This window comes from Manduca sexta, chromosome 13 (assembly GCF_014839805.1).
Source record: "Manduca sexta isolate Smith_Timp_Sample1 chromosome 13, JHU_Msex_v1.0, whole genome shotgun sequence".
Lineage (NCBI taxonomy): Eukaryota > Metazoa > Arthropoda > Insecta > Lepidoptera > Sphingidae > Manduca > Manduca sexta.
The window spans coordinates 6,033,006-6,059,190 of NC_051127.1; the positions used below are offsets into that span (position 1 = coordinate 6,033,006).

At 38.6% G+C, this 26,185-nt stretch overlaps 2 protein-coding genes across 3 annotated transcripts; one reads left to right on the forward strand and one right to left on the reverse strand.

Moving 5' to 3' along the window:
- Positions 1-467: 467 nt before the first annotated feature.
- On the reverse strand, positions 468-5,492 carry LOC115449623 (protein CLP1 homolog). Its single transcript, XM_030177490.2, is given in 12 exon segments — positions 468-684; positions 1,189-1,370; positions 1,890-1,901; positions 1,903-2,022; positions 2,146-2,247; positions 3,312-3,400; positions 3,686-3,856; positions 4,302-4,521; positions 4,969-5,063; positions 5,066-5,129; positions 5,234-5,266; positions 5,269-5,492. Coding segments are annotated over 12 exon segments (1,260 nt in total). The 5' UTR covers positions 5,329-5,492; the 3' UTR covers positions 468-572.
- A 310-nt stretch (positions 5,493-5,802) lies between these two features.
- LOC115449634 (transcription termination factor 2) lies at positions 5,803-24,221 on the forward strand. Of its 2 annotated transcripts, XM_037438066.1 has the most exons (19): positions 5,803-6,123; positions 6,291-6,380; positions 6,575-6,646; positions 7,398-8,227; positions 8,588-8,929; positions 11,543-11,752; positions 12,847-12,976; positions 13,255-13,365; positions 13,580-13,780; positions 14,041-14,157; positions 14,437-14,636; positions 15,052-15,261; positions 15,557-15,748; positions 15,984-16,122; positions 16,807-17,000; positions 17,366-17,540; positions 18,069-18,232; positions 18,997-19,154; positions 23,707-24,221. In XM_037438066.1, the coding sequence occupies exons 1-19, from the start codon at positions 5,961-5,963 to the stop codon at positions 23,861-23,863; spliced, it is 3,855 nt and encodes a 1,284-aa protein (XP_037293963.1). In that variant the 5' UTR covers positions 5,803-5,960; the 3' UTR covers positions 23,864-24,221. The 2 variants fall into 2 exon arrangements, with proteins under 2 accessions (XP_037293963.1, XP_037293964.1); XM_037438067.1 differs by lacking the exons at positions 5,803-6,123; positions 6,291-6,380; positions 6,575-6,646; positions 7,398-8,227; positions 8,588-8,929 and adding an exon at positions 10,647-10,864.
- The last annotated feature ends 1,964 nt before the right edge of the window (positions 24,222-26,185 follow it).

Consider the following 26,185-nt stretch of genomic DNA (forward strand, 5'->3'; position numbering starts at 1 on the left):
GGATAGCCCTTTGTTCCTGGAGTGCTATAGGCATATCATCATGCTATAACCAATAGGAGCGGAGCAGTAATGAAACATGTTGCAAAAACGGGGAAAATTATGAGTTTTGAGAGCTTCCGTTGCCTGCGCTGCGTAAACGGTTAAAGTTATGCAACAATGATGTATGACGGGATTGTTTCACTTAAAAGTTCTAAATAATATAACAAAGTCCCCAGCTGCATCTGTCTGCCTTAACGTGTTAAACTCAAAAACTACCTAACGTATTAAGATGAAATTTGGTATGGAGACAGTTTGAGACCCTGGGAAGAACATAGGCTCCCGGGAAACTACTATTTTTATAACGGAAAACTTTAGCCTGAAAAACTTTATAACGCGGGCGGAGCCGCGAGCAAAAGCTAGTATATTATAATTCTCTATTTTAAACGGCAGTAATATGAACGAACGATTCATAAAAGTGAAATAAAAAGTAAGATATCATGAAATTAGTTTACTCATAAATACTATATGTACAATATAATTCGCGTCGGTCAGTGCTAGAGCCACCAGGGGCCGCGCCTGGCCGCGGGCCAGCGCTAGTGGTTGTCCATGTACTGCAGCTCCGACAGCAGCAGCACGGTGTTGGGCAGCGGCCGCGGCTGCGGCGACAGGATCGTCAGCATCTGCCGCTCCATGTCCACAGCCGTGCTGCAGAACGACATGTACATATTATATAATATTCCATTTGGCTTAGTGAAGAGTCATAGACTATAATTTTTTATTGAAATAAAATAACATTTGAAATAAATAACATTCGCGTAAAGATGAAAAATCATTATACTGTGTAATGTCTTTGTAAAAAAAATTAAGCAACACTTGCGAAGCATAAATAATATTATTTCAACAATATAACTACATATGTATGACAAGTGAATATGCGATTGAGAATTATTTGTTGCCCTTCATAAAATCATTATAATCTAGTGGAAACATGAGGGCTAGAGACTACTCCTGTGTTTAATTCCTAAGTCGTATAGCACATTTTATAGATTTTTGTAACACAATTATCTAAGATTAGACCCTTAAGAAATGTCAGGCAGCAGTGCAGATAAGTTATAATTCGTAACGACAAATTAATGAGCAACATTAAGTGCTCAGCATGGTAATAGGCCAGTGGCCCACACAGTACCATATGACAATAAATCAACTTACACACAGACGAAGCCGGCGAGGTTTGAGTGCAGCACGTGGTCGTCAGGCGCGGCGGCGAACGACACTGCGAGCAGGCGGTGATGCAGCGCCGGCGAGGGCCACACCGACACCAGCTTGGTCAGCGCGTCCTCCGCCCGCATGCCCAGCGGCATGCACGAGTCCGGCAGCGACGGGGCACCCACCTGCAAAACATTTTTTACAGGCAGCTGATTTTTACAGTTATAAACTACTAAACGAAACCTAATGTAAAGATTGGTTGTCGCCATTCTTAGGAAGTAAAGCTCTTAATGCACTTTTAATTCTAACCTCCAATTGTCTCATTAAAAAAAACGAATCTAAAATGGCGGTGCTTATCATTTTCTCTCGCTTGCACACTAGTGCCGTTTATACTCACTCACACACGTACCGCAGACAGAAAAATAATCAATCTTGATTTGCTTTTACGTTGTCTTGACGCGCTCAATGATTTTGTCTCATAAGCAGAATTAATTAATTAGTTAATAGTAATGTCCATTAATAATTATTGTTATGATTGAATGCTTATTAAATATTATTAATTTGAAAAAAAATCTTGAACCTGATATCTTACATGCTGACTGTACTATCTGTCAACGTAAGTACAAGCCGCCATTTTAGGTTTGTTTCTTTAATGCATTGTCTTATAATAAATAACTGAAGTCAGGTCTCCAATGATAACTTACCTTATATATTTTTTAAGTCTGAAAATTTCACGTCAAACGAGTGCGGATAATAAGGCGTCCTCTTCCCGTAAAAATATTCCCTGATCCTCGCGTCACGCGCCTCCGCCCTCTGAGTAGACGATCGTTCCACAACCTGACAAATACATACAATAAACATTACATTTTATTCAAAAATAAATGTTGACGAGTTAACTTAGTAATACTATACAATAGTACAACTTAACTAACTGAGAATATACAGAAATCGTGAACTCACCCCACCACTTTTGGGTAAATAAACAACCTTCACAAACTTGGGCATATCCCTCTTCAGTTCATTGTACAGCCTCTCATTGTCCAAGACTAGGATCACGTCCACCTGTCAGAATTAATAGTAATTATTGTATTATCAACTTATAGAATAGAATAATGTAAAAAGAAAAGCTAGTTTCCAGAATTTTTTTTTTTTTATTTTGGTTAGTGTTAGATATTTTTCTTTCTGGGATAAAGTCCTACTTTACTTTTGAGAACAAAACGTAGCCTCTGTCCTTTTTTATGGTTCAAGCTTACTTCATACCAAATATGAGTATATTTAGTTTACTAAACCATCAAAGAATAACCAACAGGTTACTAGTGCAGCGGCGATAGCTTAGTTGGGTGTGGAACGGACTGCCCAGACGAATGTCCGCAGGTTCAAACCCAAGGGCACACACCTCTAACTTTTCTAAAATCATGAGTGTATTCTTGGTGAATTTATCGTTCGCTTTAACGGTGAACGAAAACATCGTGAGGAAACCTGCACATCTGAGAAGTTCGCTATAGGAATTTCGAAGGTGTGTGAAGTCTACCAATCTGCACTAGGCCAGCGTGGTGGACTAAGGCCTAATCCCTCTCAGTAGTAGAGGAGGCCCGTGCTCAGCAGTGGGCAAGTATATAATACAGGGCTAATATTATTATATCACTAGTGCATCTATAATTTTTTGTCACTTTTTTAGGGGCATGTAGAGTTGTCTGTGTTTTTGTTGGTAATGTATGGGAGTCACAACTCTACTATAATGAAACTCCAAAGATGGCACTGAATATATTATGTATTTCAAAGCTCCAGAGTACGTTTAATACACAGTGGTGTACTTAGATGGTAATAGTAACAAATCGTAATACGTACTAATTAAACAAAGGCGCACATTGCTTTTATATGGGAGGTATGGTGTGACACAGCGTTCTCGCACAACTACGCACGTGCACTTACATAGCTGCGCAAGTGTGTGTGTCCCAACAGGGCACGTTAATTCTCGAAAATTTTCCAGTCTATAATTTTTTGTACCCTTCTCTTCCTGTACTTTTTAATCGCAATTTTTTCGATATTTCGAAATTTTCTCTGAGTGCACCGCACGCCCCCACAAAAAAGTCCCTGGATATAACTATGTTTTATGATAAAATTACCTCAAAAGCTTGAGCTGCATGTGTGAGAACTTTGTACCCTGCATTCTTGATCCAACCACATGTGTTAATTATTACACCTGATGCTGACGCTACAAATAACACATATATATTATGAACTTGAATTAAAATATTGCACCATTTGTGAACTAGTTGTGTATTATCTTATGACTCATAATATAACTGTGATTCATGGATTTTTAAGAAATATGACTCATTTTAATAAATAATTGTATGCCAATAAAAGTCGAATTAAAGTCATAGAGTTACATTTTTTTAATGTCACACAATTTATTATCAATATTACCCACAACATATTCTTTAATATGTCTATGGCATTGGCAAACAAAATCACTAAAAATGATGGTAATATTTACCTTTTTTATTATTTTCACATCGCTCAGTGATGACTTCTGCCAACCTCGACACTATTGTGTTGTACAATTCCAGGTTGTCTCCAGGAGAGACGTGCCCAAAGTGGTACACTAATGGTGCTTGCTGGCTGAACCCCTCCTCTATTGACGCTGGACGTTCCACTAATACTGCTCCTGTTTAAAAATTATATATATTAAACATTTCGACTCTTGAAAGGCAATCATATCTTAGCGACAATCAGTTATTATTGAGTAATGCTTCAAAATTTTGTTTTAATAATAAAATTCATAACAATTCAACTTCTCATTTTATAAAGATATAGTCTAATGATAATAAAATTGTCCTAGACCTACAAAACCTAGATCAAATGACACAGAATAAAATGGTGGTTCAAAAAATGTATATGATTCATTTTCGGTATATTTGTCGCTTAGATATGATTACTTTTTAAGCGTTGATTTGAAAAAGGATACCTGATACCAATTCACAAAAGATGCAATAATCAAAGAGACTATAATTAAATCTTTTAGTTTGAGTTAATATAAAAACATCAATGTATTAATGAATGTTGTATTTTTTATATGAATAAAATTAATAGTGCGCTAAAGTGGAGCTCACCAATAGTCCCAGGAACACTGATCTGTCCCTGTCCCACATCTAAATCCACGAAATTGGGCCGTCTGCCCATCCTGACTGCATAGTTGAGCAGTAGCCTGGTCAGGGTGGACTTGCCCACGTCCCCTGGCCCTACAACCATGGTGACGGGACCTCGAGAATTCTCTTGTTCAGCTGCTAACCGCTGTTGCTCTAGTGCTGCATGAACATTGAGGTATACAACCTGGGAAGACAGAAAGGGTAGTTTGTTACCATACAATACAGTAAGTAACAGCAGAAGCGCATACTGCCTAATTAATAAAGTAAAGTTTTGAACCATGCTCACATTTTATTTGGGTATATGCCCGCAATCATGATAAAAGACATTTTATAGCATTGCATCTTTCAGTGTTTAAAATTGCATATTGTAATTGTAAAATTCAAACTTGAGTACTAGGCATGTAAGAGATCTTAGTTGTAATGATTATAAATTTACTTTTTTCTACCAACTTTATTGACAAGAAAATTACAAAAGGTAGCTAGGAATCTGCATTCCTAATTGTACAGAAAAACAATAATCACTCTATTAACTATACTATACTACAGGGATATATATTATGTTTTGAATGGATCAGTAATCAATAGATATAAATATAATTTGTGTTATTTGGGTCACAGACAAAAAGCATACCATAGGTGTTTCTTTGGCAACATAGCTGACTTCTGTTCTCCCTCGGAGTTCAATAATGCATCCATGCCACGTAAACACCGCCACCTTCGCCCCGTGTGGAACTCATAAGGTTTACCTTTAACAAGCTCTGTGCCAAATACCTCTGCATAACCACTCTTGACCTGAAAATAATAGTTTATTTATCGGGACTCAAAGATACATTAAAGATACACTGAAACATAATTTTAGTCTGGATATTTATCTAAAATTGATCAAAGTGGCTTACTTCCAAGACAACTTTTTCATTTTTCGCCCTCAACCCTCAAATCGTAGTTCTGAATCAGGGTCCAATTTAAATTCTTGTAATTGAACTTCCGTCATACTGGTAGCTAATAAACACTATTGATGTTATGCTCCTTTTATTTAATTTAGCAGAAAACAAGTTTAAATTAAAAAACTGGATCTGTCGAGCAAAACATACGGTATCAAAACAAAATGTATTCCAGAATCGTTTTTATACATTCCATTTTGTGTCTGTTAGATGTTTGACTCTTCTCTAAAAAGAATTAAAAAGAGAAATTAATTTTTTTTATGCTATAGTTAACATGTTACAATGTATGGAACGAGCTTGATGTAGGAAAAAAGTAACTACGTTTTATTTTAGACAATTTTTTTATTAAATATTACGCTTATTTCTTGCATAAAATTTATTACACTATAAATAGGAGACTTAATTGCTAAATTCTAATTTTCCTAAAATTAAGACCTAGTTTTATATAGTTTACTTGTGATTTTATTACATTTATTCTATAACATCATATGAACATAATAAACAATAAAACGTGAATTAAACGACAGTTGTATTGGATAGAGATTGTCGGTATTCAAAATCAAATATTTTGTATTCTAGTTTCCCTTCAAAACGCATAACTCTCGCAAGTATTTTGTTTTGATCGAGTAATGAAGAAGTATTTCAGATTTCTTTGATAAATTTACTTCGAATTAAGACTTAAATGATGGAGAATTCATTTTTTGAGTACCGTGATAAGACTGGCGTCGATAGTGGGTCTGATTCCGAAGTAATAGACGACAGTTTAGTAGCAGATAATTCACTTTCTGCCAAAAAGAAAGACCACACAGTATTTGTTCCTGAATCGGATGAATCTCTTACAGACGGTAAGGGTTAAACGTCTTGTTGCTCAATGCACTGGAAATTTGACTTGTCAGAACTTGTTTACGAATCTGTGAATCAAAAAAAATCGAGCACTTCATTTTTTTATATAGTTTTCCTATATTCCAGACAATATTATTTTTTCAACCTTCAAAATATTTTTTTATTGCAGATGAATCTCAAAGTGATGAAGACATCAAAAGAAAATCATCCAAAGTTAAAAGACAAAGCAATGTGTCATTTGCAAGATCTAGAACAAGTGGTAAGTAATATCTTCGTAATATCATGTACATACATTATAATTAGTCACATAAAATCTTGCACATTACTTACATAATTTTTATTTAATTAATTAAGAAGTATAAATTCAATTACTTACTTATAAATATAAAAAAAAAGTAACTATTGTAGACTATATTTTTATATTTAATTATTTTTTTTTTAAATTTTCTTTAGGTGAGAGTACAGCAAGTAGTAGCCGACAATCAAGGTCTCATAATGAGATAGTATTGAGCTCAGATGAAGAGGGTAAGTTTCTGTTCATGGTAACATACCATTAATCATAATATATTTAAGCAGCTTATGCTCACATAAACAAAGTTCCTATGCCGCATTGTGTCTGAACTCAAAGACTACAGAATATATTTTCATACAGTTTTCATTAAAAAACAGAGTAATTAAAAAATGTGCATATGTATTATCCATTAATATTTTATATGACAGAAAAAAGTAGGCATAAGTTTATTGACAGTTTCAATTGACCATATATTTGCGATACTAACTTTCATACATATTTAAAATCAGCACTTATTTTTACGTTTTTCTAACCTGATTAAAAATTTTCGATAAAAAATTTGCCTTTCTTTGCATAGTTAAGGTTTTGTCTCCAAATATTATTGAGAAGGTTATGGCTCATTCAGTTTTGAATTTTTTATATGGGTATCAAAAATGACTTGGATATTAAGCTGACTGGGGTCTTTATTATTATTGAACCTCAGTTCACAAAATCATATTTAGTAATGTATGAATTTTTGCCTTTTCATTGTATGTACCCACAAAAGTAGCTGAACAAATTCAAAACTACATATCGCTTATAAACACTTAATTTAATTGGAAGTTATTTTTTTTTCTTGTTCAGTAATGTTAATCCTGTCTCATTTTATTTTTGTAAAGGGTAATAATGTTTTGGTAAGAATGCAAAAGTGCATCGGCTTTTTGAAAGGCTGAACTTGTTCAGCTACATAATGATATTTAGGCGAAAATATTTTTGTCTATATAGAACAAGACTCGCCAGAATTGATACCAAGACGTCCACCAAGCACCAAGAAAACAATATTAAACACGCCAATACTTCATAAAAATAAGAAACGGATGCTTTTTGACTCTGACTTGGATAACTCTATAGTCATAGAACACAACAAAAACAAGAAGATGTCTTGTTTGAAAAATACTCCATTAAAAAATGACACTAGCAACCAACCTGTTTCCGATAATTATGATATGTTAAGTAATGATGATGATTTAATGTCAAATGATAATGATGATGGTAATACTGATGGTATTACAGATGATAAAGATGGTGACAGTAGTGATGATCAACCAATATCAAATTTGAAAAAAGATAAGGATTTAAATAATTACAATACCAAAGAACTTGATGATTCTGACAACCATGAAGTATCTGTTACTTCAAAAGCTGACGATGATATGAAATACTCTACTGACAGTGATGCTGATAGTAATGTAAGTAAAGACGATCACGATGATGATAGTAATGTTAGCAAAGCCGATCACGATGATGATAATCACAATGATAATCGTGATAAAAATGATGATCATTATGATAGTAATGACGTTGATAGTGATGGTGATGAAGTACCATCTGATGATGAATATGCAAGTAACAGAAAAGCAATCATTGATAGTGACGATGAAGTTCGAGGAAAATCGGCTAAGAAACCGAAAGGTCGCAAAGTGATCCACAGTGATGATAGTGATGGTATTGATGAAGACCAGATGGTAATGTCGCGAGCAACGCGCATGAGCATCATGGGCTATATACCTAAGGGTAATGACAGTGACGAATCGGATTTCATACAATCTGACGAAGTAAGTACAATATCTGCCCTTACAAATTATACAATAGTCTTACTCCCTTATTCATAGACTTTTTATCTAAGGACGGAGAATTGCTGTGATAACAAGTGTTTCTCAGCTTTGTTTATCTGACAGCATACTGTTTGTTCAGTTTTGTTTATCTGACAGCCAACTAGATTCAAGTTGAATCTCAATATTAGCCAATCACAACGGCCCTGTGTCTACGCACTGCGAATGCAACCATGCCGTCAGCACTGAGAAAAAGACGTGTTTTACAGCAAAGATTGAGCTTAGATAAATACCGTCTATGAATAAGGGGGAAAAAGTTTAACCATGTATTAGAAAATATTCCATAGTTTAATATTTTTTTAGAGTCATCGGAAATCGAGAAACAGTGGATCAACGAACAGCTTGTCAGAATTACCTGACATCGATGTTGGTAATAAATCGCCGATAAGACCCGTGGAACCTAGCGACACTTCCAGACTGACCTGTTCGCCATTCACCAGCCCCCGGAAAGATATTACCAATGAGATAGTGGATTCTACTGAAACCTCACCGAAAGAACCAAGCAAGCCCAGTGGGATTGACACTTTGAAGAATATCTTACACAAACGGATTGATAAAGTGATGGTCGGTGTGGATAATGATGATGATGTCACAATCATCGACACGGTGCCTGAAATCATCGCGTTGAGCAGTGATGACGATGAGGTGAGTTTTAATGCGCTTTCTTTACAGATTGAAGATCAATACAACGAGTGTTGGGTTTAAGTTGACGTAGTTCATATTTATTAGTAGTGGGCCCGGCTGGCGGTGTCCTGCCACAGATAGCATTCTATGTAAACCTTTCATATTTTAGGTCTAGACCAGTGCCACCTATCGGATCCAAAATAATCCTATAATTCAAGCTTTAAGTAACTAAACTCTCACAAAAATTTTCATTTAAATCCGTTAGGTGATTTCGGAGATGAGCTTATAAGAAAAAATTCACCCAAATTGCCAACTTTTTTTTCTCTTCCCGTTAATTTTTCAAAATTATTCTTTGATAAAACCTAGTCCTTATAATAACAAGCACAACAAAAAAGATTCAGCCAAATAAATAAAGCTATTCTCACGTTTTGTTTGCCTTTACATACATTTCGGCAACTGATTTTTATTTACATAGATTCGGACTTTTATTATTCTTAATTTTAAAAAGCACTTACGGCGATTGAAGGTGGAAGTTTTATATAATATTGAGGATTTTAGAAGGCACAGGAATCGAAGGGAGAAAATAAGTTTCGAGTAGTAGACTTTTTTGATAAATTATGTTTAACGGCGGAAAGGTAGACACCGCTATAGAGGAACAGATGGTTGCGTTCCTCTATGGAACGAGAAGACTCCCAGTTAGGCAGATGTTGCTTGTGACCGGCCGCGGCCCCTCCGACGGTTCCTATTCGAAGGTGGTATATATGCAACGCGTCGCTCAAATTCTGCAAGCGTAATCCAGGATCGTCTGTCGCCATCTATCGTAATTGCTGTGTGAAAGCACAGAAGTTGTGTCAACGCATCGATCATCTTGCAGTTCCGGCGATGTTGACGAGATGGCGGTGTATGCATTGATTGTACCGCCACATATGTGTACCTACTTTCGATTCTTTATTACATAGGATTCTCAACCTTACTTTTAAGCTTAAATTATCGTTGAAAAATGCAATGTCATGCTATTCAAAATAATATTATGATGTGTACTTACACGGCAAAGTGAAAACACTGCACCCGATGGAAATGAAGTGGGGACCAATAGAATGTCGACGACAGTTGATTACCCTTCGGCAGTCGACACAATTATGCCGGCCTGTGGGAATCGGATCTACACAGGCTGATCCCGGAACGCGATACACTTACGTGTGCCACTATGGCGGGTTTTAACATCCTAAGTACGGTGGTCGCTGTCCAGGCGGGTATAAAATATATCCTACCATCAGCAGCAGTGAATTTCCTGTATTAGATTGCACGCGAGTGCAGTGTAGTTATTTATTCTGGCATGGTAATCGGATGTTGTTTTCGCCCTATAATGTGTTAAGTGGCAAGACTTTTATATCCAATAGAGTTAACAAATTATGTTACGATGAAAATGTTTGTTTCTCAAATCAAACCTTCAACTGAATATCGAACCCTAGGCTAAAGACATAAAGCCACAATTTTAGTTCACATGTCTCAAATCCATTCATAGTCAAAGAAAACGTTGTCATAGAAGACGCACTCAAAGGTTATCGTACAAAAACGAGGGTATATTATTTTGTAATGCCATTGCTTTATTTACCGCTCCCCAGTACCGCTCAACAGTCATAGATAATATTAGACCCATAACAATTTACCGTAACTTTTCCTACTTTCAACTTTGACATTGGCAAAATCATCGTCTACCAACGATGGAGCCACAATCTAAAATTTTTATTGAATTGAGGGTATATTCATAAAAAAGTAACGACAATTTAGTAAGATTGTAAATGTGAGATTTGCATTGATATTGTGTTTTATCTAAATAATTTGAATTGTGCGTTCAAATATTATTGTTTAGAGTGTTTGAAGTTGTCTTAGAATGTCGTGTTGAGAATAATAACTAGGAAATAATGCAAAATGCCTCGAAGCCCGAATACCAGTGTGAGTGATTTTATGCTACTTTGAGAGTTGGAAATTATGCTTTAATTTTAAAGTGTTTGAGTATCAGATAGATCGGTTTATCGGGCTTAATTTCAAGTTATAAAGTTGTGGTTAACTATTGAAACTCATTGGTTAGTCTATTTTCAATATATATCATACTATATTACAGAAGCTCAAGGCTGATTCCTGACGTTTATTCCTTTAAACTAAAGTTGATTTTCGATGCATAAATTTCCGCTTGAAAACCGACCATTCTAGCATTTTTTCCGAAACGGTAGTGACTGAATTGAACCTTATATCAGCCTTGTATTATGTAGGTATAGTAATATCAACATATCGTTTAGAATTACAATACACGACGACGACGCAGGTACAATAAAACTGTTAAAATGACTTCATAATCCACAACATTTAAAAAATGACAAACTAACGAATGCATATCGACTTTCGTGTCGTTACCGAAAGGTGCGATGTTACGTCGATAAATATTGTTTCCCTTGATGACTAAATTTTCCAAGTCAGGCAGTGGGACTGTATAGGTACATAATATAGGGCTGATATTATTATAACCACGAAACAACAGGTTTTCACACACACTAAGCAACTATAAACTATTTTCATGTGTTATGACGGTTGAAGTAGCTTATTCCAAATTTAAACCATTTTCTCTTATCCTAGGTAAGCATAGTACAAAAGTCGCCGAGGGTGAAGAAATCTCCAAAACCGAAACAGGAAGACGTATCGCCGAAAAAGAAGGACAACACCATCAGGTCGTACCTGGTGCCGCCCAGCTACCCGAACCAGGGCGTTGTGTACGTGTCCAAACATGTCAGGGAGAACGAATTGCGCAAACTCAATAGCTTGAAGGAGGACCTGCATAATGTCAAAGTGAGTATCATCGGTGCAAACTTTGGAGCGCCTGCTTAGTTTAATGTAGGTATGGGCCAAGAGGCCCAAAGCTCGGGGGCCCCGTATCACTGATACGGCTGACACGGCGGTAGAGACGCTCCTGGTGAGTATATCATCATCTTGTATATGGGAAATTGTGTGGATATTTAGTTAGAAAAATGTGTGGATATTAGTAGAGACTTTCCCGCCCTCACACCCACCACTACAACTCCTGTAAGCCAGGATCAGCAGTGGCACGCATTTTATGACACCGAGCAGTGAAGCTCGGCGAGTCTCAGGGAAAACTAATATGTCATTATCCCGCAACGAAATTAATCAAATAGAAAGATAGGGAGGAGTTGGAAATATTAATTGTCCACTTCTCTCCAGAGCAATGCGGGTGACAAAATCATGATGTAAGGAGGCGATTTAACCTCAAGGATAGGGACGTTTACAACTAGATAAGCTAGTTATAAAGCACCACGGATAAAATTAAATGAAAGGGTCCTATCACATGAGCTGTTAGATTTGATTACAATAGGCATGGCAAAACGCCGGAAAGCACGGAAATTCCGTCTAGTCTCAACAAGGTCCATGTAGTATACAACCCCAGATGTTATTTGCATACTGTTTAACATGATGTTGCGCTCTTCATGCCAGAGACCACACTCCCAAAGTACGTGATGAGCAGATTGTTCAACCTCGTAACCAGGTGTAGAGCATGGGCACGCAGGAGATGTGTGAAATGTGTGGATATTTAGAATTTGATTATTTTGATTTCCTACCAAGGCAAATGAGCTATCGACTTACCTAATGGTAGGTGGCAAGTGGTCACCGTCGGCCGTGGACGTCGGCAATACCAGGGTTATGCTCAAGTTGCTGTTACCATACCATAAAAAACTTTGTCATATTTTGTTGATATAGAGGCAGAAACTGCTAAACGAATTTTGTTGAATTTGCCATACAGATTACAGATAGGTAGTTCTGATTACAATACAACAGCGAAGTCATCACCAACTGCACCATTAAAACTGACAAGTAACGAAAAATAATGTGACGTATTTTATTACTGCTACATAAGGATCTTTTTGCAGAACCTCCTGGAACAAATTGATATCAATACGCTCCCCGATGGCGGTGTGAAGTACATAGAGCGTCTCACGGGACTCGAGGCGGAGGTTCGACGCCAGGGAGACAAGGTCGCCAATATGGTCGTAGAGCCAGGTATGCTCCTGTTTCTTCTTCATTATAATAAGCTAGTTTTACTCTTCAACCTTTACGTGTGTTCGTCATCTACCATCATATGTCAATTACCTTACTCTTTTTTCTCTCTCCCTTTCTATTTTCTTTCTCTTTCTCTTTTCTTTCTCTTTCTCTTCTTATTATTCAAAGAGTTAGATAAAATAACTTTCCAACTTATTTTATCTAACTCTTTGGCATTTCATGGTATTCTCGAAATTTTTTTTTTTTCACATTATAAACATAATTTATACATATTTTAGAGAACCCAACTGTCGACGATGTTAAGAACGATGGCTTCGAAAAGGGTCTCACTTGGGACGAAATACAGAAAGCCAGTAATGCGGTGCAACCCAGGATGTTCGGCAAACAAGGTAAATGATAATTGTTTATATATTGTTATATCATTTGTCTTTTAGATGTGTATTTATGCAATTGTAACACGTAGGTACTATCAAAAAAAAAATCCGAATTGTGTTATTGTTATCTATTTTTTATTTGTGGTACCAACAGCCTTTCATGAACATAGCTATAAATAGTGTAATAATTAAAGATTAGTACTTATACATATTATTTCCGTCATCGCAGCGATGTCGACTCACATGGCCGAGCGGAACCTGATCCTGGAGCGGCTGCGCGACCTGCACGAGTCCCTGGCGTCGCGGCCGCCGGAGTCGGAGCTGGCGGCGGCACCGGCGGGCGTGGCCACGCGCCTCATGCCGCATCAGCTGCACGCGCTGGCCTGGCTGCGCTGGCGGGAGACGCAGCGCCCCGCCGGCGGCATACTCGGTACGCATTACAAACTATACACTGCAACAGCGCCGGCGGCGCGTCTTACCATATAGAATGTCTCATACACCAATAGAAGAGACGAGAGTGAAACTTGCACATAAAGTTAAAATCATTACCATTTTGTGCTTCGTCATAGTCGAATAATGGGATATGTAAAAGCAAACCATTTTATTACTTGCAGAACATTATCTGTACACATAAAAATTGTATCCTTATTCTGCAACACCATGTATAATCGAACAACCTGATACATACAGCGGACGACATGGGTCTCGGCAAAACGATAACAATGATATCGCTGATAGTGAGCGACAAGGAGAAGAACATAGATGATGATGACTCCGACGACGAGCGACCTGGGAAAGGGGGCAAGTGTGAGTACACCCTGTATATAACGTGTGATATATATCTATAAAACTGATATAGAAATCTTAATGTCATTTTATATATTGTACATTTAATTATTCTTAATTTTTGATATAATATTTTTTTGTCATGATGGTAATTGTATTTCCGTTTCAAAAAATCTATTTGAATAAACTACACTTACGGACACAATTAAAAAGGGTTGATAATAGTAGTGAGAATATTTGGTAATGATAAACAAGGTTATGGGAATGATGAAATGATGTCGATAATAATAATTATTCCAGTGCATTCCGGAGGCACGCTGGTCGTCTGCCCAGCATCCCTGATGCAGCAGTGGGCCGGGGAAGTGACCCGGCACTGCGCCCCGCATGCCTTGCGCGTGTTGTTGCACCACGGACCTTCGAGACCCACGCAGCCGCAGCGACTCGCCGGGTACGACCTCGTCGTCACCACGTATAACATACTGCAGAGGGAGGATGAGAAGGTACTGTTGACTGATTTTAATGTAAAAGCGTATTCGTCAGGATGGTGATGTATCTGTAGTTTGTCATTATTGTTGATCATCATACACATTCACGATTTTAAATTCCTTAAAGGTAGACAAAGGCGTAAAGAATAGGTACACTTACTTTTCGCCATGTGTATTTCGTGTCATGATGTGCCATGGTGAGCCTCTCGATATCGTAGTTCATGTCGTCGTCGGTTGACAATAATTTGCTACACAGTTGAGTAAAATATTATTGTCATCGTTCACGATTAATAAAATCAAGAAACTGCTATTAAAAAAAATTATAGTAATGTAAGACTTATGAACCAAATTCATTTACATTTTACAGTAGTGCATAGAAGCTTTTGTTCTTTTGAGCTACATAGTGATTCATTGACAATATTGGTCGCAGACGGGTGTGCTGATGCGCCTGCGCTGGCGGCGCGTGATCCTGGACGAGGCGCACATCGTGCGCAACCACAAGGCGGTGACGTCGCTGGCGGTGTCGGCGCTGCGCGCGCGGCGGCGCTGGTGCCTGACGGGCACGCCCGTGCAGAACAAGGACCTCGACCTCTTCGCGCTCATCAAGTTCCTCAGGTGCACGCCCTTCGACGACCTTACGGTGAGTCCTTGCTCGTCATCACAATACTTCTCAACTACCTATTGATTTCTCTATCTATACACCTACCCATGAAAAAAACGTTATGCTATGTATATAAATTTCATGCCATCAGAATAGCCTTGAGCTTGATCTTCAACACATCATCCATAAAATCTTCAATCAAGGTCGCCACCCCAATTGTAATAACCAGGTGGTCGCGGTCCTTCCCATGATATATTTTCATTTTCAAGATCGATCCAAAAATAGCGATTAGTATTCTTTATTTATATCAACAATAAAAAATTAAAAATTTCAGATGTGGAAGAAATGGATCGATAACAAGAGCTTGGGCGGGCAGGAGCGGCTGAGCACGGTGATGCGGTGCCTGCTCCTGCGCAGGACCAAACAGCAGCTGCAGCAGCGAGGACAGTTGTCGTGTCTGCCTGAACGTGACACCCACCAGCGACACGTCACGCTCACCAAGCAGGAGATGAACGTCTACCAAAAGGTATATTATGGACAGTTGATGATTCATACGGCACACGCAGTATAACAATGACGTCCTCCTGGCTCTAATACCCATCACCCAAAAGTTTTATACCAAATTTCTAGTTTGCTCTGAAATCGCCAACGGAAAACTTGCTTTCTATGTACTACACACATAAACAAACGCTAGTTGCAACTTCACAGCTAATTTAACTATGGATAGCTTTCCAATGAATACAGAAATGTTTCCTCTCCAGGTGTTAGTGTTCTCCAAGACGCTGTTCGCTCAGTTTCTCCACCAGCGCGCGGAGAAGAACTCGGACGCACTCGGCGCCATGCAGCCCAACAAGGAGAGCGACTACAACAAGATGCATAAGAAAATGATCGCTTTGCAAGGTAATATACCGTAAAATAGAGGGAATAGCACTTAGAAGGTGGAATGGAGAAAAGAAACGAGATTCATATTGAACTTTATTCCCAGTTAGATATAGCAACTTTTTTTTACGAGCATGGCAAAGTGACCTCATTACACTTGATGGTAAGCAGAGTGGGGTCTAGATTAAATATTGACAATAGGGGACCGGACTCGTTTTTGTTCTTTATTATTATTAAACATTTACGTTGTATAAATTATAACACAGAAAGAATTATTTAAATACGGTAATAAATTAACAAGTTATAAGTCTTTCAATTTCGGTAGAAGGGGTAAGTAACGAGAAACAGAAAAGAGGAGAAATTCTCATGGCGAATTATTTAGCTATGTAGATTTTCTGAGGACGTTTTATTATTTTAAAGCGAGCGATAATCGATATACAATCCACACGTAACTGCGGAAGGTCAGAGGTTTCCGTAGTATTGTAATGCTCTTTGATCCGAGGTGTGTGCTATGGGTTAAAAACCTGCGGACCTTCATCTCGGTAGTATGTGCCATTCTCAAATAGGTTATCCCATATTTAACTTATATGCACACGCACTTGCAGCACTGCAGTCATACGATAATACAACTATTCAACCTAAGCAGTAATTTAACTTGAATTATGCCCTTAAGGAACTTGAACATTTATGGATTATGCCCTTAAGGTGCCAAACCAGTAAAATCCCACGAGATCCTGGTGCTCCTGTTACGTCTGCGGCAAGTGTGCTGCCACTGTGGACTCATAGCGGCCATGCTCGACGAGGAGGGCGCCGGCGAGGTGGAGGAGGACCCTGCAGGGAAGGACCTCCTCGCCGAACTGAACAAGCTATCACTCGAGGACTCCGCCAAGAAGAGAAGGGTGAGTAGCAGTAGAGGCTGTGGGCTGATGGTATGCATAGTGGTGATGGTATCGCCATTTATTGTGAAGTTGCCTGCTGTTGCATATGGTATACTGTGGAAACCCACTCATACACTATTACGCATTAAATTTTATTAGCTGATAGTATGGACATGTTTAAACTTTAGTGCTATGTGAAGTCCAAAATGGTCCAATAGTTTAAATTTAGCAATTGTCTTTTATATCCAGGGTTACCTGTACACGATTGACTGTATATACAATACGCCACAACTTATATATACGCAAATTTACCACTAGAATTCCATTTTCAGTCACCAAAAAATCACCAATTCAGTCACCAATAAATTTTACCTCTTTTTATGCAGAGTGGTCAAAATCACGAGCCTGAGGAAGAGGAGGGACCTGAGGAGGGCACCACGGCAGCCGAGGCGATCAGATCCGTGCTGTCGCCAAACAACCCGGTGTTCGAGCTGGACAAGCCCTCGTCCAAGATACAGGCTGTCATGCAGTGCCTTAATGAGAACGTGTTTGTTAACAAAGGTGAGTTTAAAGTCTACCTTTTGCAGGTGAGATAGCGATCACCTTTTATAACTTTCGATAGGTAGAGGCGCATGCCTTTTGGTTTAGAACCTGTGGACGTTCATGTTGGCAGTCTATTCCACTCTCAATTAGGTTTTTTTAATACAGACCCCACAGTTCACACCGGGGGGACAAGCGAATGGGATACTACGAACCCCCCGGCTTAACGACTGCGAGGCCCTGGCGGAAGAGAGAAAGGGGAGAAATAGGGGGAAAGAAGTGGGAAGGAAGAGGAAGTAATAGGATGGGCGGAGAGGAAAGGGAGGTGAATTGTTCTACGAGTCCCTGTCAGACCCCCCATGTGAACTTGCAACCATGGGGGTGTAGGCATCACCTATAGTGTGCCTAGGTCCGCGACATAATGTCCCCCGTGCATGGGCGTGCATTCGGTGTGGAGACCGAGCGCACAAGAATTGCCTCGGGGGGTCTCAATTAGGTTATCTAGGCTCGTTCCCAAGGTAATAGTATAATCCAACGTGTATTGTGCAGGACACAAGGCGGTGGTGGTGTCGCAGTGGACGTCGGTGCTGCGGCTGGTGGAGCGCGAGCTGGTGCGCGTGCGCGTGCGGTGCGTGACGCTGAGCGGCGCCGTGCCCGTGCCCGCGCGCCCGCCGCTCATCAACGCCATCAACGATCCCAACTCCGATGTTAGGGTACGTTGTATACATTGTGCAGGCAGCAGGACACAAGGCGGCGGTGGTGTCGCAGTGGACGTCGGTGCTGCGGCTGGTGGAGCGCGAGCTGGTGCGCGTGCGCGTGCGGTGCGTGACGCTGAGCGGCGCCGTGCCCGTGCCCGCGCGCCCGCCGCTCATCAACGCCATCAACGATCCCAACTCCGATGTTAGGGTACGTTGTATACATTGTGCAGGCAGCAGGACACAAGGCGGCGGTGGTGTCGCAGTGGACGTCGGTGCTGCGGCTGGTGGAGCGCGAGCTGGTGCGCGTGCGCGTGCGGTGCGTGACGCTGAGCGGCGCCGTGCCCGTGCCCGCGCGCCCGCCGCTCATCAACGCCATCAACGATCCCAACTCCGATGTTAGGGTACGTTGTATACATTGTGCAGGCAGCAGGACACAAGGCGGCGGTGGTGTCGCAGTGGACGTCGGTGCTGCGGCTGGTGCGCGTGCGCATGCGGTGCGAGCGTGTACGCTTATATACGGGTTTATTTGTGAATAATATACACTCAGACTCAAATCTAGCTGAAATTTAAAACTTCGTATCTCCTGTAGATGCAATATTTTTTTGCGTGAAAATATCTTGTTTAGGAAACAAAGACTATAGGCGATATGTGGATTTGAATTTATGATATTTTATAGCTATTAAAACAAAAAATTACTTTCATGACCTATTATTAAATTAGCCTTTAGTCATTTATTTTAATATCACACCTAATTTCAAATTTTTTCCTCAAACCCATAGGTGATGCTACTATCCTTATGCGCGGGCGGTGTCGGTTTGAATCTGTGCGGGGCAAACCACCTGTTGTTACTGGACCCCCATTGGAACCCACAGCTGGAGGAGCAGGCGCAGGACCGCATCTACCGCGTGGGACAAACCAAGCACGTGCACATATACAGGTAAGTAACTATATAGGTATACATCTAAGCATATCATAAAATCATAGATTTTCCATGCTATATTAATACTAATATTAGCCCTGTATGATATCCACTGTTGGACACAGGCCTCTACTACTGAGGGATTAGGCCTTAGTCCACTACGCAATCCTATGTCGGATTGACAGATTTCATATACACTCAAAAAATTTATAGAGAAATTCTCAAATATGCAAAAAATACTAAAACCCGGTATGAATAATAAATGGAATATAAAACAATTTTTTTAAAATTGTTATTCGTACGCATATCGCGCAAAAGCCACTCATTGAATTCAGAATGTAATTACTGAAAGTTTGAAGCTTAATTATAAGTAACATTTAGTGTTCTTTCATCAAATCCGAGCCATAGAATTAAGTTATAAAATTTTTAAGTATAAGAAATCATGCAACCAGGCGGCGCGCCGTTCGCACCGATAGTAACTCGACACAAACAAATTTGCGTTTTATAAAACTCGTTAAAACGTTTATTTGCCTCAAACATACCAACCCCGTTATTTTAGTAAGGCTAAATAAAAGGGCCTAATGGCTCGCATCCTCTCGCATCATGGGACGGAACACACTTGGCGAAAAGTGGATGCCCTGGTTACGCCTCTGCATACACCTTTGGGGATAAATACACAATGTGTGTGTGTTTAAATAAAACCCAAAAATCCGAAAAGAATCTAGAATATTCTCAGTCTGCACTCGCAGTTACATTATATTAATGTAAGTGATGACAACCGATAGAAGTATTCATTATGCGGTCGAGGCGAGCGACGCGACTATTTTGCGATAAAGGTAAGATATTATTTTGGTTCGAGGGCGTCCCTAGGTAATAAGGAATCGTAGCAGTTTCATTGAAGACGTTATTATACACTAGCGACCCGCCCCGGCTTCGCACGGATGCAATGCTGATACTAAATACACTACAGAAAAACTGTGAACGTTGTATATAAAAACATAGCGATCCGCTCCGGCTTCTCACGGTTATAACATAACAAAATAACAGTATTTCTCCACTATTTAATGGATGTTATTATACATATAAACCTTCCTCTTGAATCACTCTATCTAATAAAGAAAAACCGCATCAAAAATCCGTTGCGTAGTTTTAAAGATTTAAGCATACAAAGGGACATGGGGACAGAGAAAGCGACTTTGTTTTATACTATGTAGTGATCATTTCACGCACGAAGAAGCCCACTGCGATCCCTAATCCTTTGCAGTGTGTGTGCGCAAGGTAGCAATAGAGGTAGCATAGAGCACACGCACACTACGATGGATAGCATCCAAGCTGAAGGTTGGATCAGTCCCCTTTCCCCACTCAAAGAGTCGTGCGGCGCGTCTTCGTGGGTTGAATAATCTATAATTGTCGTTTTCAAGAAACGATCTTAATCTCAATCTTTAATCCAATTCCGAGAATGAACCAATTGAACTAACCCTTTGGTAACAAAAAAACCTTTGTTTTAAAATTTACTTTTTCCATAATGCTGTATAATAAAGATGTTCTTTCGCCTCTCAAAGGCGCCGGAAGACGTGGCACGAAAGCTCGTAAACAGATTTCCTTATGTGACGTGTCGGTGTAATTCAGTGGAACGCGCCAATTTTCCTGCGGCGTGCCGACGACGTGATAATTTCCATCGCATCCGTTGCGCGGTGACCACGAGCTGTGTTTTAGTGAGACTCTCCTTATTTAAGTTTGTACGATGTATTTGCTAAATACATTATTTATTTGGTTCGGGGATAAAGAGTATAAGTATACATGAATATAAGTAATAAAACAGATATAAAATAAAACAATTCATAGACGTGTTACTAAGAGGGAGTAGATCTATTTTCGGTAATAGAATTTAGATTTCAGAGTTGATTCTCTATTTGGACCTCACTCCGTTTACTCTCAGGTGCAGTCTGGTTACTTTACTGTGCCAATTAAAATAACAGTACAGCCTACGCAGCAAACATTCTGAAAACTAAATTTAAACTAAGTTTTAATTTAAAGCAGTCTCTGTTAAAACAGTCACATTCGCATTATATTATTTAAAACGTAATAATAATCTACCTATCCTGTTTTACGTACCGTCATATTTATAGTCGATTCGGATTGCGAACTGAAATGCTTCTATCTAATAATAATAAACGTTTCAGTAACCTTCTGTCCCATCTGGATAAACGCCATTTACGAAAATACATCGGTGATGGATACAAATAATAGCTTTGAATGCTTTACGTCTCAAATTCATGAATGATCTATTAGGTTTTGTACATTATTTAATATATGACGGAAAATAAAAGGAAAATAATTTTTTCTGTGAAGTAATATCGAAATTGATTGACAATAAAACCGTTAAATTTTTTTATTGTTGTGAAAAAAGTGGGTTCGTGGTAGAGCCATTCGGTGACGTCACAGTTTGCAATTTATGTTTTTGACAGCTCCCCTTTCCACCAAACTTCAAAGCATTATAACATATTGCGTGGGTTTTAAAAAAGTCTTGTCCGTAAGATTTTGGATGATATTTATGATAAATGTATTGAACGAAGTAGTCAACTACCCAGTTGATGTCTTATGTGAATCTTTATAATTTTATTTAATACAATATGTATTAGAGATTTTGTTTTATAATGTTAAATTATGGTGCCCCTCACATCGGCCATTGTCATTTCGTTGTTTGAAAGTCATTGTGAAACGCACACATTAAAACCGATGCCAACTATTTTCATTGGTGTTGTGCGCGGCATTTAAAGAATTTGGCTAAAGTTTTTATATTAGTTTACGCACACACGTTCATGCTAATTGACATGATTTTTAAACAATTACAATTGCGCGTTACATGCACTCTGAGAGCGCTGTAGTCTTGTTTCTTTGTCCGTTTTTTTATGGTTTAAAAACAATATTGCGTTCGTTTCCTTATTTTATAATGTAAATTTAAGGGGCCGGAGATATTTAAGATCATCAAATTGAAGTTTATTTTACTACATAAAAAATAATGTATATGATAAATCATATTTGTTGGTGGTAGGAAATATTTTATATCCGCTCGGATAGCGACCACCGTACACAGGGTGTTAGAACCGCCATAGTGGCTCACATAAATGTCGCGTTCCGGGATCAGCTTGTGTATATTCAAAAGCCCGTAATAATTATGACGACTGTCTAGGGGTAATCATATCTCGTCAGTCAACATTCTATTGGATTCCACTCTACTTACTATCAGGTGCAGAGGGGTCACATTGTCGTCCACGTTAAAAAAAATCTCAGATTATTTCTTTCAGTATTTAAACACTGTTGTGTCCTTCCTGGCCATAATACGTACATCCAACGTCACTGGGTGATGAGTGCAATGCAGTATGTCATTACCGACAGTAATTCAAAGTTCTGGATGATTACGTTCATAGCTAAGCGTGGGTTGATAGTCGAGTGATACACTAATTTCGTCTTTCAGTCTATAAAAACATTTATTTGTAAAAGAGGTTGTATGTATACAAAGAGTTCTAAGATTATATAGAGCGGGCATTGGGAAGATTGTCATACAAAAATTTTGCGCTTATGTGACGGCTACTGAGTCTACAGTGAAATAGCATATCAATGTAAAATACTTCATATTTTTTCCACATGATTTTCACGTTTTTAATGCGAATATTAGCATATTTTCTGTAATTATTAATATCTAACGACGCTGTGGTATGTTGTCACACGGACATTTCAAATAACACAGCGACTTATTACCAATTAGTAATAACTTTTGGAGCAAAAATTTGGCGCTACTGTCCGGTCTATGACTAACTATATAGTTTAATGTCTTTGTATGTATATGACTTTTGTTTTCAATAAACGATTCCAAACCGTATTTTCGATTCATTGCAGAATGGACCAATCAGAACAAAGATTTTTTTTACGTGCTTCCAAATGCCTTTGATTGGTTTCTTCTCGGGATCGGATCGGGGATTAAGATTGAGATCGTTTATTGAAAATCACCGATAATGTGGTGAAAAAAGAACTAAATTACTAGCAGATAAAGGCAACTTGATAATCAGAATCTTCATTTCCGTTATAATTTGTAGTGTATATTTTAGCATGTGTATATTTGTATGTATATTATAGCTTTTTTATCTGGGAATGATATCGGACATAAATTTCAATCCGCCATTTTACGGCTTTAGCGGCGATAGCCTAGTTGGTTGTGGAACGGACTGCCGAGACGAATGTTCACAGGTTCAAATCCCAAGGACACACACCTCTGACTTTTCGAAAAAAAAAATATGTGTGTATTCTTTATGAATTATCGCTTGCTTTAACGGTGAAGGAAAACGTCGTGGAGAAACCTGCGTACCTGAGAAATTCTCTATAGGGATTTTCGAGAGTATGTGAAGTCTACCAATCCGCACTAGGCCAGCGCGGTGGACCAAGGTCTAATCCCTCCCAGTAGTAGAGGGGGCCCGTGCCCAACAGTGGGACAGTATAAAATACAGGGCTGATATTATTATTTTTTATTATTTTTGTATGGTAATACCAACCCGTATTCTCTCATTCCCAGGTTCATGTGCGTGGACACAGTAGAGCAGGCCATCCGCAAGCTGCAGCAGGCCAAGCTGGACCTGGCAGACAACATCCTCACCGGCGCGCGGCACACCAACGCCTCCAAACTCACCATCGAGGACCTCAAGATGCTGTTCAATATGGGACCTCAGTAGATATTCTCTAGACATTTCGGACCGGCCGCCTTGTTAGATTGGTGAGGACAATGGCTGCGAACTTATGCGAGGCTCTCGATAGGTCTTTTTGCTAAAGGAGCGTAATTTTTTTTGGTTCCTTGCAAGCGCTTGGGCGGTTCCTCAGTTCTCCACACCTCTTGTCAATCGACACTAGACACTACTCCGCTTACCATCAGGTGTAATAGTGGCACTAAGACATGGTTAAAACAAATACCCTAACTCTCATTTAGACAGCTCTATTATGGCTAGGAATAATATTACGCAATTATTGCATTAAAAAATTGCCCCGTCTGAATGAGCAATGGCGGAGCAATTCTTGCCCTTGTTGATTACATGAGACAGATGTTATTGCCAGCAATAATTGTTCCGTCTAAATGAGGCCTTAGGGTGAGTACTGTGCCATACATTTCAGTAATTGATTTGGTGGTCCTGTTTAGGGCAGTTTGCCATAAAGCGAGGATCCTACTCGTCTAAGATATTTTAATGTTCGCAGAGGTTTTACTTTGTCAGATTTCGTCTGTTGGTCATGCCCACCTGCGATACCAATAATGTTAAAATGTATATTTTTAAGTAATATGTAATTTTGCCTTGTCCGAACATAGGGGACCAAATGCAATGTTTTCTTGTGCCTTATATATTGTCCAGTGAAGCAGAAGTAAAAATATGCTGTTCGAGTCCTTTAAAACAAATTATTGTAATTATTAATAATACTAACAACAAATTATTATACTTATGTATATGAAGGTACATAGATATAATAAAGTGTTTGTTGCGTATTTGAAAAAGGAACACAATACTTTAAAATGGCAGCCATTACGATATTAAAATGGCGCGAGTAATTAATTACTTGTCAAATACACGAGAATTCAAAGCAAAGATTTATTAATGATATGCAGAGAACAGTCATATATTTTATTTCCTTGAATTATTATAATGTAAAAGATTATCTTCCAATGCTATATCGTCTTATCACTTTTTTCAATCATCATTACCATCATTTATTTCTTCATCTGCTACCTCAATTGACATTTCCAATTATTCAAAATAACGGACTTCCTTCCTATTTTTAAGTTACAATAAAAAATAACAAAACACGACGTTAATGGCATTTAATGGTGTGTGCGTCCTCTTTTATGATAAATATGAAATAGTTTAAGAACCGAATGACCACCGCAAAACTATTTTTAAAGCAGAATAAGATATTTTTATAAGAATTGTTTTATAATAAATGATTATTTGTTGATATAAAAGGTGTTTTATTTAGTTTAAATTAAGCCTGAATTTTGAACAAAGGAACATACTTTTGTGTAATGAATCTGGCTCGAAGGACCACATCCAAAGGTGAGTAAAATTAAAATAAAAAAGCAACGAATTTATAAAACAGAGATACGTTAAAATTACATTGCTGTAATTTATTGGTACTAATATAAATCTAAAAGGTTTTTTTTGTAAAAAAATAATATTTTCAGTGTTATCGTTTTTTTATGTTGAAGGGGGCAAACGAGGATCCGGTTCACCTGATTTTAAATGATCACCTCCGCTCACGACCGTACTTAATACCAGGGGCATAGAGATGAGTCCGGAATTTTAGGTGGGAATACGCTCTTTTTGGAAGGTCACCGGGCCGTATCCGTCCGAAAATGCTGCTGGCGGCAATAGGCTCCATAGTTTTGTAGTTCGTGGTAAAAAAAATCCGCAGAAACGTACTGTAGTCGATTGCCAACCTCCGAGGTGATGTGGATGGAATTTGGAGTTTTGCCTTTTTTTTAATACGGAGATGTAAAAATGTATGTAATTTATATTGTGATAATTCTGCCTATTTACTGTAACCTAAGCTCTAAACATAAATTCCACACTTCAAACAATGACTACAGTAGAAAATATCCTCAATTTAATTGACATATAAAATATCTCCAAATATAAGTTCCGACTGCATTTACGAGTGTTATTCGATATCTTCACATTTAAAAGTTTCTCCAGAGTAATATTTATACATAAAACATTCATTTGGACGTAAAATGTATCTATTTGCCCACGTCGATCCGAGTGGTGTATTTCAACAATTTTAGCATCGCCTACTCGTTAATGAATCAAACTATATAGAAAATTCTCAATGAAAAATGTTTTATGTGGGCACAGTTGTGCGCGTTGATTTTACGATAGCGTAAATAGTGTAAAGATTTTTTTACACACCTGTCTATTCAAACATTTTTTTTATTTCTCGGCCCTTGATGGACGAATCTTGGCTTGGCCGCCCATGACCCTAACCTAACCAGGAAAGGTATTTCACAGCAATCCGTA